The 12,748-nt window shown below is 40.9% G+C and overlaps 1 protein-coding gene and 1 pseudogene across 3 annotated transcripts; one reads left to right on the top strand and one right to left on the bottom strand.

Moving 5' to 3' along the window:
* Positions 1-947: 947 nt before the first annotated feature.
* Positions 948-8,414, bottom strand: LOC120032911 (annotated as a pseudogene).
* Positions 8,415-8,898: 484 nt separating this feature from the next.
* On the top strand, positions 8,899-11,165 carry LOC120032835 (protein DPCD-like). Of its 3 annotated transcripts, none has more exons than XM_038979039.1 (6): positions 8,905-8,977; positions 9,241-9,291; positions 9,417-9,541; positions 9,762-9,895; positions 10,262-10,364; positions 10,908-11,165. In XM_038979039.1, the coding sequence occupies exons 1-6, from the start codon at positions 8,914-8,916 to the stop codon at positions 11,010-11,012; spliced, it is 582 nt and encodes a 193-aa protein (XP_038834967.1). In that variant the 5' UTR covers positions 8,905-8,913; the 3' UTR covers positions 11,013-11,165. The 3 variants fall into 3 exon arrangements, with proteins under 3 accessions (XP_038834968.1, XP_038834967.1, XP_038834966.1); XM_038979038.1 differs by having other exon boundaries at positions 8,914-8,977; positions 9,211-9,291; XM_038979040.1 differs by lacking the exon at positions 9,241-9,291 and having other exon boundaries at positions 8,899-8,977.
* The last annotated feature ends 1,583 nt before the right edge of the window (positions 11,166-12,748 follow it).

The following is a 12,748-nucleotide window of genomic DNA, read 5'->3' as shown; positions in this document are numbered from 1 at the left end:
ATGTGTTAACCAGACAGTTTTAGAGGAATGATTCCATAAATATAGCAAATTAACTGCCAATATGCCAACGTTCCAATTAAATAATGCAGTCAATCCACAGCCATACTCTGTAAAAATGCAACAATTACTAATATTGTATCATATAATAGCACTCACAGCTTTCCAAGAAAACAAAACCAGACATTTATGGTCTATTTACATATATTTGAGACGAAAGCGGGAGGGAGCAGCAGCCTTCTCAAATGAACAGTAAAGTTGATTGCATTTGTTTTGAAACTGGGCTGTCTCCCGGGCGTCAGCCAGGTGCCCCGTTCAAAGCCCATGGTGAAGTTAGCTCAGAACAAAAGTGATGTAATTAAGCACGTGGAGCAATGAGTAGGATTCTGTGTTTTCACATGCAAAAGTGATTGCCTTTGCTAAAAACACTATCTGCCTTCCCAATGAAAACTAGTTTGAAAAATTCAAACATACAGTATTTTATGGAAAAGAGATGTATGTTTCTAGACCATGCACCATGCTGCCTTGTCGACTACATGATCGAGCAGCACAGATTACTGTTGGATTTGTGAAGGGCGCTCCTCCCTCACCGCTTTTGCCCGTTAATGTCAATGGCCATAAACCAGTGCCCCGCAGCTCAGCATCATCAAATCCGCTCATTGGTTCCTTCAAATGGGGACTCTTGCTCGGACTGGGTGTGGTGTACTCGATCAGAACTTTTGTTCCATGTGCTCAACGTGATGGGTGTTGAGTTGCGTTGCTCACCACCACTCACTTTGCAGGCTGACCTATGGTGGAGCAAAAAGAGCCAGCTGGCTCTTACCTCAGCCAATAATATTTGAGAGCGAGGACAGGCATTAATAAAAAAGAACAGAGGTTTAATATTCAATTCTTTATAGTAATAAACCAATAATAAACAACAAAGTGATTAAAAACAAGGATTACCTAAGTGTTTGTTAAAAGTAGTGTTTAATATTTCTGTAATCACCATTATCTTCATAAAAACATACCAAGCAGTCACCATGCATCTTAAGTGTTTTTCCTTCTGTAAAATAGCATACAATTCAAGTCTAAAATCACAGTTGACATGTTGATATGACACTGTCTGAAATCTGCATACATAAGCATGATCTTCACCTCACCACTATCACCATCATCATAAAAATATGTAAAAATATATAACTTAACCATCGCCTCATACCACCAGTGTTAAAAACATCAACATCGCCAGTCACCAGTCTCTTTCCTGAGGTTCCCTGAAAGGTATTCCCAGATGGGTGAAGATATCCTTCTCAGTGAGCGTGGGTAGTGGTGTCCCCCCATACACCTTCAAACTTCCTTGTCTCAACACGTCGCTCTTCAATGAGTGTTCTGATAGGCTCATGCGTTTTGTCTTGGCCAATGCCCTCATAGAGCGGTTAAAATGTGCCGAGCCGGTGAAGTACATGAGGGAGCAGGCGTACTCGCCGTAGGGCACCACGATGATGTAGAGGCGGCGGTGGAGCCGGCCAGGTCCTGGCAGATGACACACACCCATGTACTTCTTCTGCTCGCCACTCTCCTCATGGCTCACTAGGTCGTCCGTCAGGAAGCCTGAATATATTTTTTTTTAAAGAACAAGAACCGGGTCGCATTCATTAGAGCACACCGTAGCAAAATGTTTTGAAACAGAAAACACAAACGATCATGCCTAGTGAATTATGATCCAGCTCTCAGCTTATCCCACTATTAAATACTTTAAATTAAAAAATACATGATTAATAATATCATGTTGAAAGAAGATGAATTGTCAATACAAGAGAGAAAAAAAACTATTAATGTAGCTATAATTGGTTGGGAATTCACCGACAGTTAATAAATCAAATGTCCTGTATTTGGACGTGCCCTCCTACCGCTCTGGTGGAGGCTCTGTAACACTTTGCTAAAGACACCCCGGTGGGACTTCCCGTCTGGGTGAGAGATGAGGACGTCAACATCTCCAAACGTGTCCTTCCCCCGGCGGTACGAACCACAGGCCATGGCTAACAGGCCAGAGTCCAGGAACTGAGCTGCCTCCTTCACCTATACAGTAGAAAAGGACAGGGATATGTTACCATTTGTCATGGAATAACAGGGCTGCCTCCTTCACATATAGATACCGTACATGTACAACTTGAGAGGAACAAAGTTACAGTTTGCGATATCCAACAATTGTTTTGAGTTGGTAGCCCTTTACACTCGTACCTGTACCCGTATAGTTGTTGAAAATGGCAGATTTGGGCACTAATAAGTGCCTAAATTGGGACGTAGTAGCTGTACAGTAACTATACATGACATCAGAGCTCAGGCTATGCGCTTCACAGTGCTGTATGGGTTTGGACTGACAGCCGTTCTGAACCTGAGCACCGCGTGCGTTAAGAATTTGCCTCCATCTCTCCCAGTACTTGGGCAACATTTGCAATTTTTTTCGTTCTCTTAGTGAGGGAAATGCTGTAAGTTAAGAGGACTATGTATTTTGAAAGATGAGACGATGAGGATTATTATAATAAATACTACTTTGATGTCACACAAGCAAGCCAAACACCCGTGAGTCCAAATGTGCACTTCACATCTCCATATCATAAAATTCACGTCTTATACAGTGTCAGCGTTTATGATCACTATGTTTGATGTACAGTTACAAGGTGACATGGCATCATACCCTGAGTTGTTCTGAACAGAATGAGCCTGTTTGTTTATTCTGAAGATAATTTGCCACCTGAATGCACTCATCTTTCAAAAGGTCCCGTGTGGCTCAGTTGGTAGAGCATGGCGCTTGCAACGCCAGGGTTGTGGGTTCAATTCCCACGGGGGGACCAGGATGAATATGTATGAACTTTCCAATTTGTAAGTCGCTCTGGATAAGAGCGTCTGCTAAATGACTTAAATGTAAATGTAATGACTCCTTTCCAAAATTACAATCCGTTTCTCTGAATGACCTGGTGAAAGCCTAACTTATAACTTAGCTAGTCATGTTGCCAATAGAACAAGCTTTCAAATCATGCCCACCTGACCCAGATTGTGATTTATAATAGACTGTTTTGGGATTGTGTAAACAGCAACAGTAATTGTGTGATGGCGGGGATGCAGGGTTGTGTTTAAAACGAAACAACTACAAGTGTGCATGCTCTAGTTTCTCAATGTTACAGCTAGGAGCGGTAAAAAAAAAGTACCTTATAGTTGAAGACTTCTTTGAGTCATAAAATGCATTGAAATTGCTTAGGAACTGTGCACACTTTGGATAGGCGTGTGGCAACTTGGAGACACCAGTTAGTCCTCTCACTCAAACCCTTGTAATTGTTTTGTCTTATGTTGCACCTACCTCACATTTTTCAGGAATACTGTTATCATGTTACAGAATGTATCCAGAGTATTGTCAGATTTCGTTATCAACAAATGCGGTAAATGTAAAATGCACATAAAATCAACAGCGTTACATTTGGATTCAGTCTTGTGTCAGGTAAAATGTTGTGTGCTCACCTTTGGTCTAATCATTTTCCCATTAACTCCAAACTGTTCCCTTTCAATTGCTACCATGGTTATGCATGTGGTTTTCATATTTCTTCTGTAAGAAGCATTTCAATTGAGCCCTATCCATATAGGCCAATTCCCACAAGTGTAAAGGGTTAATGACTGATTCATTCCAGACTGGGCCATTTTTGTGCTTATTTACGATATTGTAGTCACATTCTCATTAAATATTCATTGTATGGCAAAAAAAAAGAAGGCTTAATTCATTCATTTAGACTACATTTTCAACATATTGATACAGCCTAACTGATAAAACGGCACAGTTTTGATTTGTAAAGCTCAATTAGAGTATAGTCTTGCACATCATGATATATCATCAATGTCAAATATCACAATATTCAATTTAAGCATATAATCGCCCAACTCTAGACCACACTGAATTAACTTTGTTTCACATACAGTGAAAAATGTTACTGTTTGGGATACAATATATGGTGGGGGCTCTCTTACCTATACATTTACAACAGGACAGGGACATTTTGTTTGTTTGAAATACAGTCAAATCTGCAGTGGGGTGGGGTAGCCTGGGAATCCAAATTGAATCCCTGTTTCCCTATTGTTTTTCTGATACACAATTGTGTTTCACTATTGGCTCAGTTAAAAAACAACTGTGAAAAAGAACAATTCAGCTTGGATCCCAGACCAGTGGTGGGGAGGACCACTTTGTATATTTATAATGAATGGTTATGGGTTCTAGACTATGTTTCAAAGTTTTCCCCAGTAATGTTCTCTCAGGGGCCTTCATTATAACAGAAAGTTTGGTTTGTTTCTCATTCATATTTGGACTCAAAATAACATGTACACGTGTTGAATCTTCAAGACAAGTCCTCAAGTTGTATTTATATTACCTACTTGAAATTAGAAAAGAAAATGGTGTATTTTCATAATGGCTTGCCGGTCAACAGGTAAGCATTAGCCGTATTCAAGCAAGCCAGATACATTTTGACGACACTACATATTATCTTGACAAGCCACAAGTCAAAAGGACACATGCTATAGTCATCTTTCTAATCTGCACTTTATATCTGGCAGCCATGAAAGCAACAGGGAAATCCAAGTCATACTATATGAAAACAACTGGCTTTGTACCCGGTGCTCCCAGTTACCAGGGTCGCGTTTCATTCCAGGATTATGTTCCCTCCCCTTCGCAGATCTGATAGGACTGGACAGATGAAAGCAATAAGGCGGAATCATAGAGCATACATGCGACAGCATGGAGCTATCTCCATTTTAAAGTAGTTCATTTTCTTCTTCTTCATTGGCTGATTGCTCCCAACTCACAGGACTCCTCACGCAGTTGACTACTTTAAAGTGGTGGAAGCCCTCAATGGCAATGTCCATGCTAAAACGGGTTATATCCATGAGGAGTCCTCTATCTTTATGGGCGTAATCTAGATGAGTTCTTGCTTTACACCCACCCAGTTATCTCAGATCCATGAAAGGGAGTGAACGAAGGCAGGGGGGGAGGAAACACCTTTCTGGAATGAAACACAGCCCTGGTATCTGCTGACATATGATGCGCCAAGTTTCTAAGAGTGAGTTGGGATGCGGCCGGCAGGACTCTGACAGAGAGTGGGATGTCTGCTTTCTCCATCACACACAGACCAGGTCAGGAGGACTGGACTGACAGTCTGCTTAGGGGCCAAGGCAAACTTAAAACATCTGAACTTGGCTTTGAGGTCCCGTAGCATTTCACCTCACAAGATCTCTTGTTCGCAAGGGGGTTAGAGTACTGGACTGGAGACACTTTTCTAAAGAAACTCTCTTAACCCCACTAGATGAAGTAGGAAGAAGAGGTCTGTTTAGTCTATAACTAATATAATGTTAGAAGGTTACATTTCAACATTGATTGACCTTTAATGTGGGTGCTTGAGACAATAAGAGGGAGATGTGTTACCGTTTTTTCAATGGCGGCTGCCTCTTCTCTGGGCATCCGGTCCAGAAAGTCGTCGTAGTGTTTGAGTCCAATTATTTGGTTGTGGTTCAGATTGGCCTTGGTGCGGATGTCCTACAAAGTGCGGAACCCCTAAGATGGAAAATATATATTTTTTAGCTCATGTCAAATCGATTTGTGTCACTATCAAACACTAAAATAACTGCACACTCCACAATACAAAAATAACAAATCTTACACAGGCATAGCAGTGTTGCATGCAAAATCAGAGAGCGAGAAAGAGAGACACACACAGACAGAGAGACACATCTAACCTGTGTGTACCAAAGCTGGGCAGTCTTGAGCCCCTGCCCCCCAGATATTGGTGAACATCTCCAGTACTGGCACTGCCTCTCCCAAGTGATCTATCTTACAGAGGTGCCACTCTCCATGATCTCCATGACCTTGTCAGCCATCTTCTTGCCAATGCCCTGGATCTTACAGGCCTCCTGAAATTAGGCATGGTTTAGTCAATTACATGGAGTTAAAAGGCCCACTGCAGCCATTTTTATACTAATATCAAATCTTTCTGGATAAAAATGATGTACCTTACTGTAATAGTTTTCCATTCAAATGGTCAAAAATAAACAAAAATTGCTTTTAAGCAAAAAACAAATTTTCTGAAGCAAGAATTTAGCAAGGACTGTCACAGTGGGGAGGGAAAACAGAAAACTAGGTTTGGAACTCTGTTACTGGTCTACTAACTAATTTACCAAGCTGAAACTCCACCCAGGTTTTTCCCCAAAGAATGGAAGAGAGAAGCTGTGCCAGCATATTTTATTTTCTTACTTTAATTGTTATCATTTTTGTATTTATATTGCAAGAAATGGCAGTCTTAGGTGTTAAAAAACACAAAAATCTCTAAGTTCAAACGGGGGGCACTACCCTCCTCCAGGCCTCGCCCGCCGGTACTCAGCAGCACAACCTTATTAAAAAAAAACTTGTCAAACCATGCAAAACATGCTGATTAGAAGGTCCTATGTAGATTGTGTTTTCAACAAGTGAAGCAACTATCAGGAAATAACATTGATCACATTGTCACACTTTAACTCTTTAACTCCACTATACACGTCAAGTTGCTTTTCCATCAGCATCTCGTCAATGTGACGTTTTACTTGCTACACAGAGCACGTTGTTTTGAGAGCGGAGAGGAGCAGAGTGTCTGTATTCTATTTTTCCTACTGTAATATACATATTAATTGATTATGCATAAGTACAATAGCTTTGGCCCAGTTTTTTGCAGGTACTAGTGGTTGTACTAAATTATCCTCTAATTTTACAAGTTGCTAGACAGTCAATGTAGCTAGCTAGCTAGTAGTAGCAGCTTCGTGACTTCAGAAATCTATGTAAATAACCATCAGTGTATAGCTGAGGCCATATGCAACAATAATCAACTATTTCAATTCACAAGATAGAATGAACGTGATTCTTGAGCTTGACGCAACACGCAGCTTTCATTGATTTAAAAGGAAGCATTTCCTCAATGGCTTCATCGGCTGTTGTACAATATGATACAAAACACAGTAAAACAGAATTTTTACTGCACTGGGCCTTTAAGGACTCCTTTCAGGCCACCTGAAATTGAACCAGCAGCAATCAATTTATGCATCCATCAATACACGATTTACGCATCCATCTTGTCAATAACAGGGATGCAATTGCGTAAACCAACCAACCAACCTATCAGCCACATTTCACAATGTTTGCAATAGTGCGAATAGAGAGACAGGAATGAATTATGCTGACACAAATACAAAATGGCCGACCATAATCACCAACTATGCAGATATGGGACTAAATAACCTACCTCATAGGATGTGATTGGCTTGTGGTAGCTCTTGAGGGCGTTGACGGCTTTGGAGTAGCCCAGCACTCTCCATCTGTCCCCCTGGAGCGTGTAGGCCTTGGCCAGCACCTCCAGTTTATCTGTGATGTGCTTGTTGTGGTTGTCAACCTTGGACTGGGAGGACTGGGCACACACCCACTTCCCTGAGAGGCTTCTGTTGGGGGTCTGAGGGGGCAGTGGCGGTACTGGGGGTCTCGTCCTTGGGGAGCAAGCCACTGATCAGAGCCTCCAAATCGCTCTGGGAGATGCCATATTCGTCTTTGAAGTAATCTTTAGTGTCTTGGACCTATGGATACATGAAGTAATGAAGTGTATGATTAGGGCCAGAAGAAGCCATCATGCAGTGACAGGGTTGTGGTTAATGGTTATGTGGTCGTCAACCTACAGTCTCTGTTGACTCATCTGGTTTTGTTTCATCAGAAATCGGCTGCTTCATGTCCTGTGTAGCTGGGAGTGGGATACTGTTGAGCACGTCTTCTTTGACGCCGTCCTTTGTAGTTTCCATGTCTTTGTCTGGGTTGAGTAGGCTGTAGTCTGCTGTATCCAGCAGTCTCTGCTCACTGATGCAGGTGCTAAGCCAGGTGCACTTCAACAGATAAACTCCAGAGGGCAGCCTGTCCACTTTGAGCAGCCTGAGAGCCCTGTTACAGTCCATACTGTCATCCATTGCTACATGGGTGACAGAGATAACTCTGTGTGGCCTCCATTCTGGACAATCTGTCTCTGGAAGATCTGACGTTCCCAATTTCGGCTGGTAATATCTGTAAGGTGACGCCCTGGAAAGCACTCCCTGAAATGGGATTGTGAAAAAGTAGTTTTACACACACAGGGCTTGTTCAACGTCGACTGCTGACTGATCTACCGTTATAAAGTCATTATTACTTGTAGATCTGTCAATCAGTCACAATCTGCACAAAATGCATTACGAATTTGATGCTCTCAAACACGGCCCACACCTGTAACAGGTACAGTTTCATCAGACTTCCTCTTTGCTGCGGGGGCATCCTTTTCCTCACGTGCCCCTGCTCTCTTCACTTTGGGGAAAGCTTTCATAATTCCGTAGGCAGACATTTCGCCAGGGAAAGGGGAGCCCTGAAAAATATAGAACAGAATGTGACAGCTGACACTGGCTAGCTAGCTAACTTTAGCTGACTAGCTAAGTTAGCTAGCAAGCAAACAACAACGGCCATTTAACTGTTTTGAACAGCTGGGATTCACTCACTCCACTGAAATATGTTACGTTATATATTTATTAACCTAATTTACCATCATTGGTCGATAAACTCTTGAAAATACATGTTTTACCCCTTTGGACGACCAAAACACAAACCAATGTGACAATGCAGATGGTTTAAAAAATAATTTAACTTCCGGTTCGTTATAGACCTATTTTTTGTTCTTGCACGACAAAGTTACATATTTTTCGAGAAAATATTGTAAAAAAGTATGTATTATTTATTGAGTAAATGTAAACATGTTTTTGACAGATTATGGAGTTTAAAAAAAGGAAAATGAATTATACGTTTCACGATGACCTCCGTTGCCGTGGCTACACGTGATGTTTTAGGAAGTGTCCGTTTTTTGCAATATGGCTGTGCAGAGCTGGTCAGCTCTCCTAAAAGCATCCACGAAAACCGCTTTAATACACGATGGTGAGTGAAACAGAGAGATGTAGACAAGTTATCATCAGTATTGTGTTTTGTATCACAACATTTACCCTTGCATTCATCTAGTAAGACTTCAGTGTCAATTATAAGCTCGCTAGCATTAGCTGCTAACTAACACTAACCTTCACTCTGCCTAGCAAATCTGTTTAGCAAAGATGAACGCTAGCTAGTTCACATTTAAATGCATTTCTATTGGTGCTTTGCAAACCTCTTTCCAGGGATAAGGAAGATACACTATCTCTTTACAGATGGGAAAGAAATGGCAGAAGAATATGACTTGACAACAGATGAGCTCATTGGTAAACTTGTTTCAGATTAGACAACATCTTCTAAAAAAGTATCCTGCATTAGCTACATTGCTTCCTGTGCATTATATTATTTCCACTCTCAGCTGTTGTTACTTACATGTATTCTTACTTTGCAGTACGAAAGTGGCGTTCAAAAAGCACCTTGAAGGGACAGGGACCATGGGAGATAGAAGTCGGAGAGCCAGTCCCATCTACTGTACCCTGTTTGGAATCAGATGTTATCAAGGAAAACTGTTCAAACGTGAGTTGTATTATACAATATTTACATCTGTTATATTTCAGGCCATGATCTAAATTGCTAATTGATTCTAGTTCACTATCACCAACAGTACTCATCCAAATGTGTCAACTAATGCTTTTACGATCGTGGAATTAACTTAATTTTCATCATTTCACTTTTAAATTAATCGTCAATAAACAGTATGCATTTAACAGTACAATGCTCTGTTGTATTTCCTCAGCCTGTATTTATGCGCAAAGACACAAAGACCAGTTTCCTGTGGAGAGTCCGGAACCTTCCGTACCCCAAAGAGGTCTACAACATTTCAGTGGAGCCTGATCAACGATGCTGCATCTTACGAACAAATAACAAAAAGTAACATCCGAATCCTCTATTCCACTCTCATGCCAAAATGCTTTAATAGTTAAGCATACAGTTGATATGTTTCCCCTCCTTAGAAATCTACTGATAAACTGCTAGGCCTATATCACTTCAGACATCGTTAACTACAGGTCCCTGAAAAGTAATGCCACATTCAAAGTCTATATAATTTATACAGTTGTAACATCTTCACAATGGAGAAGGCCTCCTATATTTTCCTTTATTTTCTTTGTCAGTGCTTGTTACAGTTCTGCATATGTAAGTGAGGCTGGCTCTCCTATAGGTGGCACTGTTGACAAAAATATTGATCTCTTGCTTTCAAGAAACCCTTTTCTCACTGCGGTGTGTTATCCTTTGCAGGTACTACAAGAAGTTTAATGTTCCTGATCTGAACCGAAGCCAGCTGCCATTGGATAGTTCCGCGCTCAACTTCACCCACGCCAATAACACGTTAATTGTCAGTGTAAGTACTCCTGACAACAACAACAACAAACAAACCAACTACAGTACTTCTCAAATCCCACCTTGGATGATTTTACACTGCAAGTCTTATATCCAATATACAGAGACTGATAGGCAAACTTGAGGCTAAACTATAAGGTGATACTGGAGACTAGATTGAAACTATATTTTTGTATTCATCTCACTTGTATCAGAACACGCCTATAAACTCAAGGGAATCATTGAATTACTTAGAACAAACATTAGGATAGCCTACTAAGTATCTGATGAAGAGATTGACCGTTACTTTATGTGTATACCTATCATAATCTGTTTCTCTGTACTATTTCGATTTCTTATTCCTTGTGTTTGTTAAAATTGGCACCCTATTCCCTATATAGTGCACTACTTTTGAGCCCGACTCTGGTCGAAAGTAGTGCACTATATAGGGAATAAGGAGCCTCTGTGTTATCCCACTTCAGGCCAAACATTACACTACAGGATGTACATGGAAGGGAAAGGGGTTTCTGTAGAGGTAATTACCTATTCTGTCTTTCCTTTCAAGTACAAGAAGCCCAAGGAGATATTAACGCTTGAGCACGAGCTACTCCGGGAGGTAAAGAAACTGAAGGGAACCAATGAAGGGGACGTCGACTGCAAAACTCAATGAAGTCCCAGTGTGGATCTGAGGGGATGTCACTCAAACAAGTCGTTTTTGATTTGCATTGGTGATGCAGTATCCTGTATGTTTTCTACTCTGATTTCTGGTTCTCAATGTAAATATTGGAGAATATATTGGAAAAATTTTGCGCAGTGCCTTGTCCATACTTTCCATTGTGTTTATTGCGATCGGGGCGGGGGGTTGTGGAATTGAGACACTGAATTACAAACATAGTTACTTGTTTAAACTTGTTAGTTTTTGATAAAACACTTACAAGTGTTCTGTCAAAAAGATACATTTGAGAAATGTCACTGCTGTTCTGTAAAAAGTTCTGAATCGTTGTTGTCGAGATACGAACACTTATTGGGTTTAATACGTGATGTTGTCCTTTGAAGATGAATACAATTCCATAACATTGTTAACAACTGTCTCTACGTCTCTCCTTTCCCTTAACTATGCAAACTATTAGTTGTTAAAATACTCCAAACGCAGAGAGTCCATCCCCCTCCCACAATTCTTGGTCTCCTTCCCTTGTAAACCACTTTAACACACAATGCCTTTTCCCTATTCTTTCCACACACACAAACACACACACTCTGTTCTCGACGGGGTCGCCCTTACAAGCACGTCCCATTTGTGTTAACTGAATACCCTTATGCTCATGATTGTGCAGCCCAGAGTAGGCCACCCTGAAAGCCATTATGGCCGAGCTAGCCAGTACTAGCAGGTCTTACTGGTCCCCTGAGCCTGGCCCTGTCCTCCAGGGGGTGACTTTACTGGCCCAGAGTCCTCCAACAAATCCTCTTGCAAACCCCAAGACTGGGGATAGCCAAGGATAGGTATGGAGCTTGGATGACAGAAGCACTATATTACTGGGAAGTGAACAAGTCGTATGCTTCTTTGTAAATATAGGTTCTTGCATGACAGTAGTACTGAATTACTGCAAAGTGGAAAAAGGTTGTAGTCTCTTTTGTAAATCGAGTACCACGGCGAGCCACAATGAGAAACGTTATCTGACTGAATGCTTGCTAACTTTGACCATCAAACTCTAGGGATTTGAGTAACAAGACATTATATCTAAATAAGCTAATATGACTGAGGTTTGACCATCAAAGTTTGATTGAATGAAATGAAAAGTGAAGTTTTACTGATTGACTTTTTACCACAATGTGTTATTGTATAGCAGCTTACCTAGAGCAGTTCAAAACGAAACATAGATGCTGCATGAAAAGAAAACAATGCTGCAAAAAAGGAACAATTCCATTTAAATATAGATTCCTCTAACCTAGTGGTGATTCCTTGCATTTCTGGGACTCTATGTGCCTAACCAAGTGAGCAGTACAAGGGCTATACACGGCGACTAAACCACAGGTCACTCACTATTGTGCTTTGCATACTTCCTAAAGGGGAGGAGATGTGTCATGGGATTTGGGAACCAGATCCAACCAAAGCATAAGATCTGAGAAAATACTTCTCATCTAATTTCTCAAATCAAGAGTGGCTGTTGGATTGCTTTGACTTTGTGTTGTCCAAATAAAATATTGGACACGGAATTAAACGACCATTTGGAGGGTGATTTGCGTACACTGCTGTCTTTTGTCATTTGGCAGAGCAGGATAATGCTTCAATTAAAGTGCATGATGTGTCCTAGTAGCCATTGAGCCATGAGGATAGCCATTCATTTCTCAATAGGAGTAACAATAATAACACTAAAAGTTCTGGGTTTTTATCCTGTCAGATTTATT

Source organism: Salvelinus namaycush, chromosome 39 (genome assembly GCF_016432855.1).
Source record: "Salvelinus namaycush isolate Seneca chromosome 39, SaNama_1.0, whole genome shotgun sequence".
NCBI classification, from domain to species: Eukaryota; Metazoa; Chordata; class Actinopteri; order Salmoniformes; family Salmonidae; genus Salvelinus; species Salvelinus namaycush.
Note: the sequence above shows the minus strand (reverse complement) of the source record. Positions and strands in the feature narration are given on the sequence as shown.

What these genes read in the sequence shown, in the direction of transcription:
- LOC120032835 (XM_038979038.1), top strand. Translation starts at nt 8,914, where the DNA reads ATGGCTGTGCAGAGCTGGTCAGCTCTCCTAAAAGCATCCACGAAAACC. An exon ending in AACCGCTTTAATACACGATG is followed by an intron (nt 8,978 to 9,210) that starts GTGAGTGAAACA and finishes ACCTCTTTCCAG; the next exon opens with GGATAAGGAAGATACACTAT. An exon ending in ATAACACGTTAATTGTCAGT is followed by an intron (nt 10,365 to 10,907) that starts GTAAGTACTCCT and finishes TTTCCTTTCAAG; the next exon opens with TACAAGAAGCCCAAGGAGAT.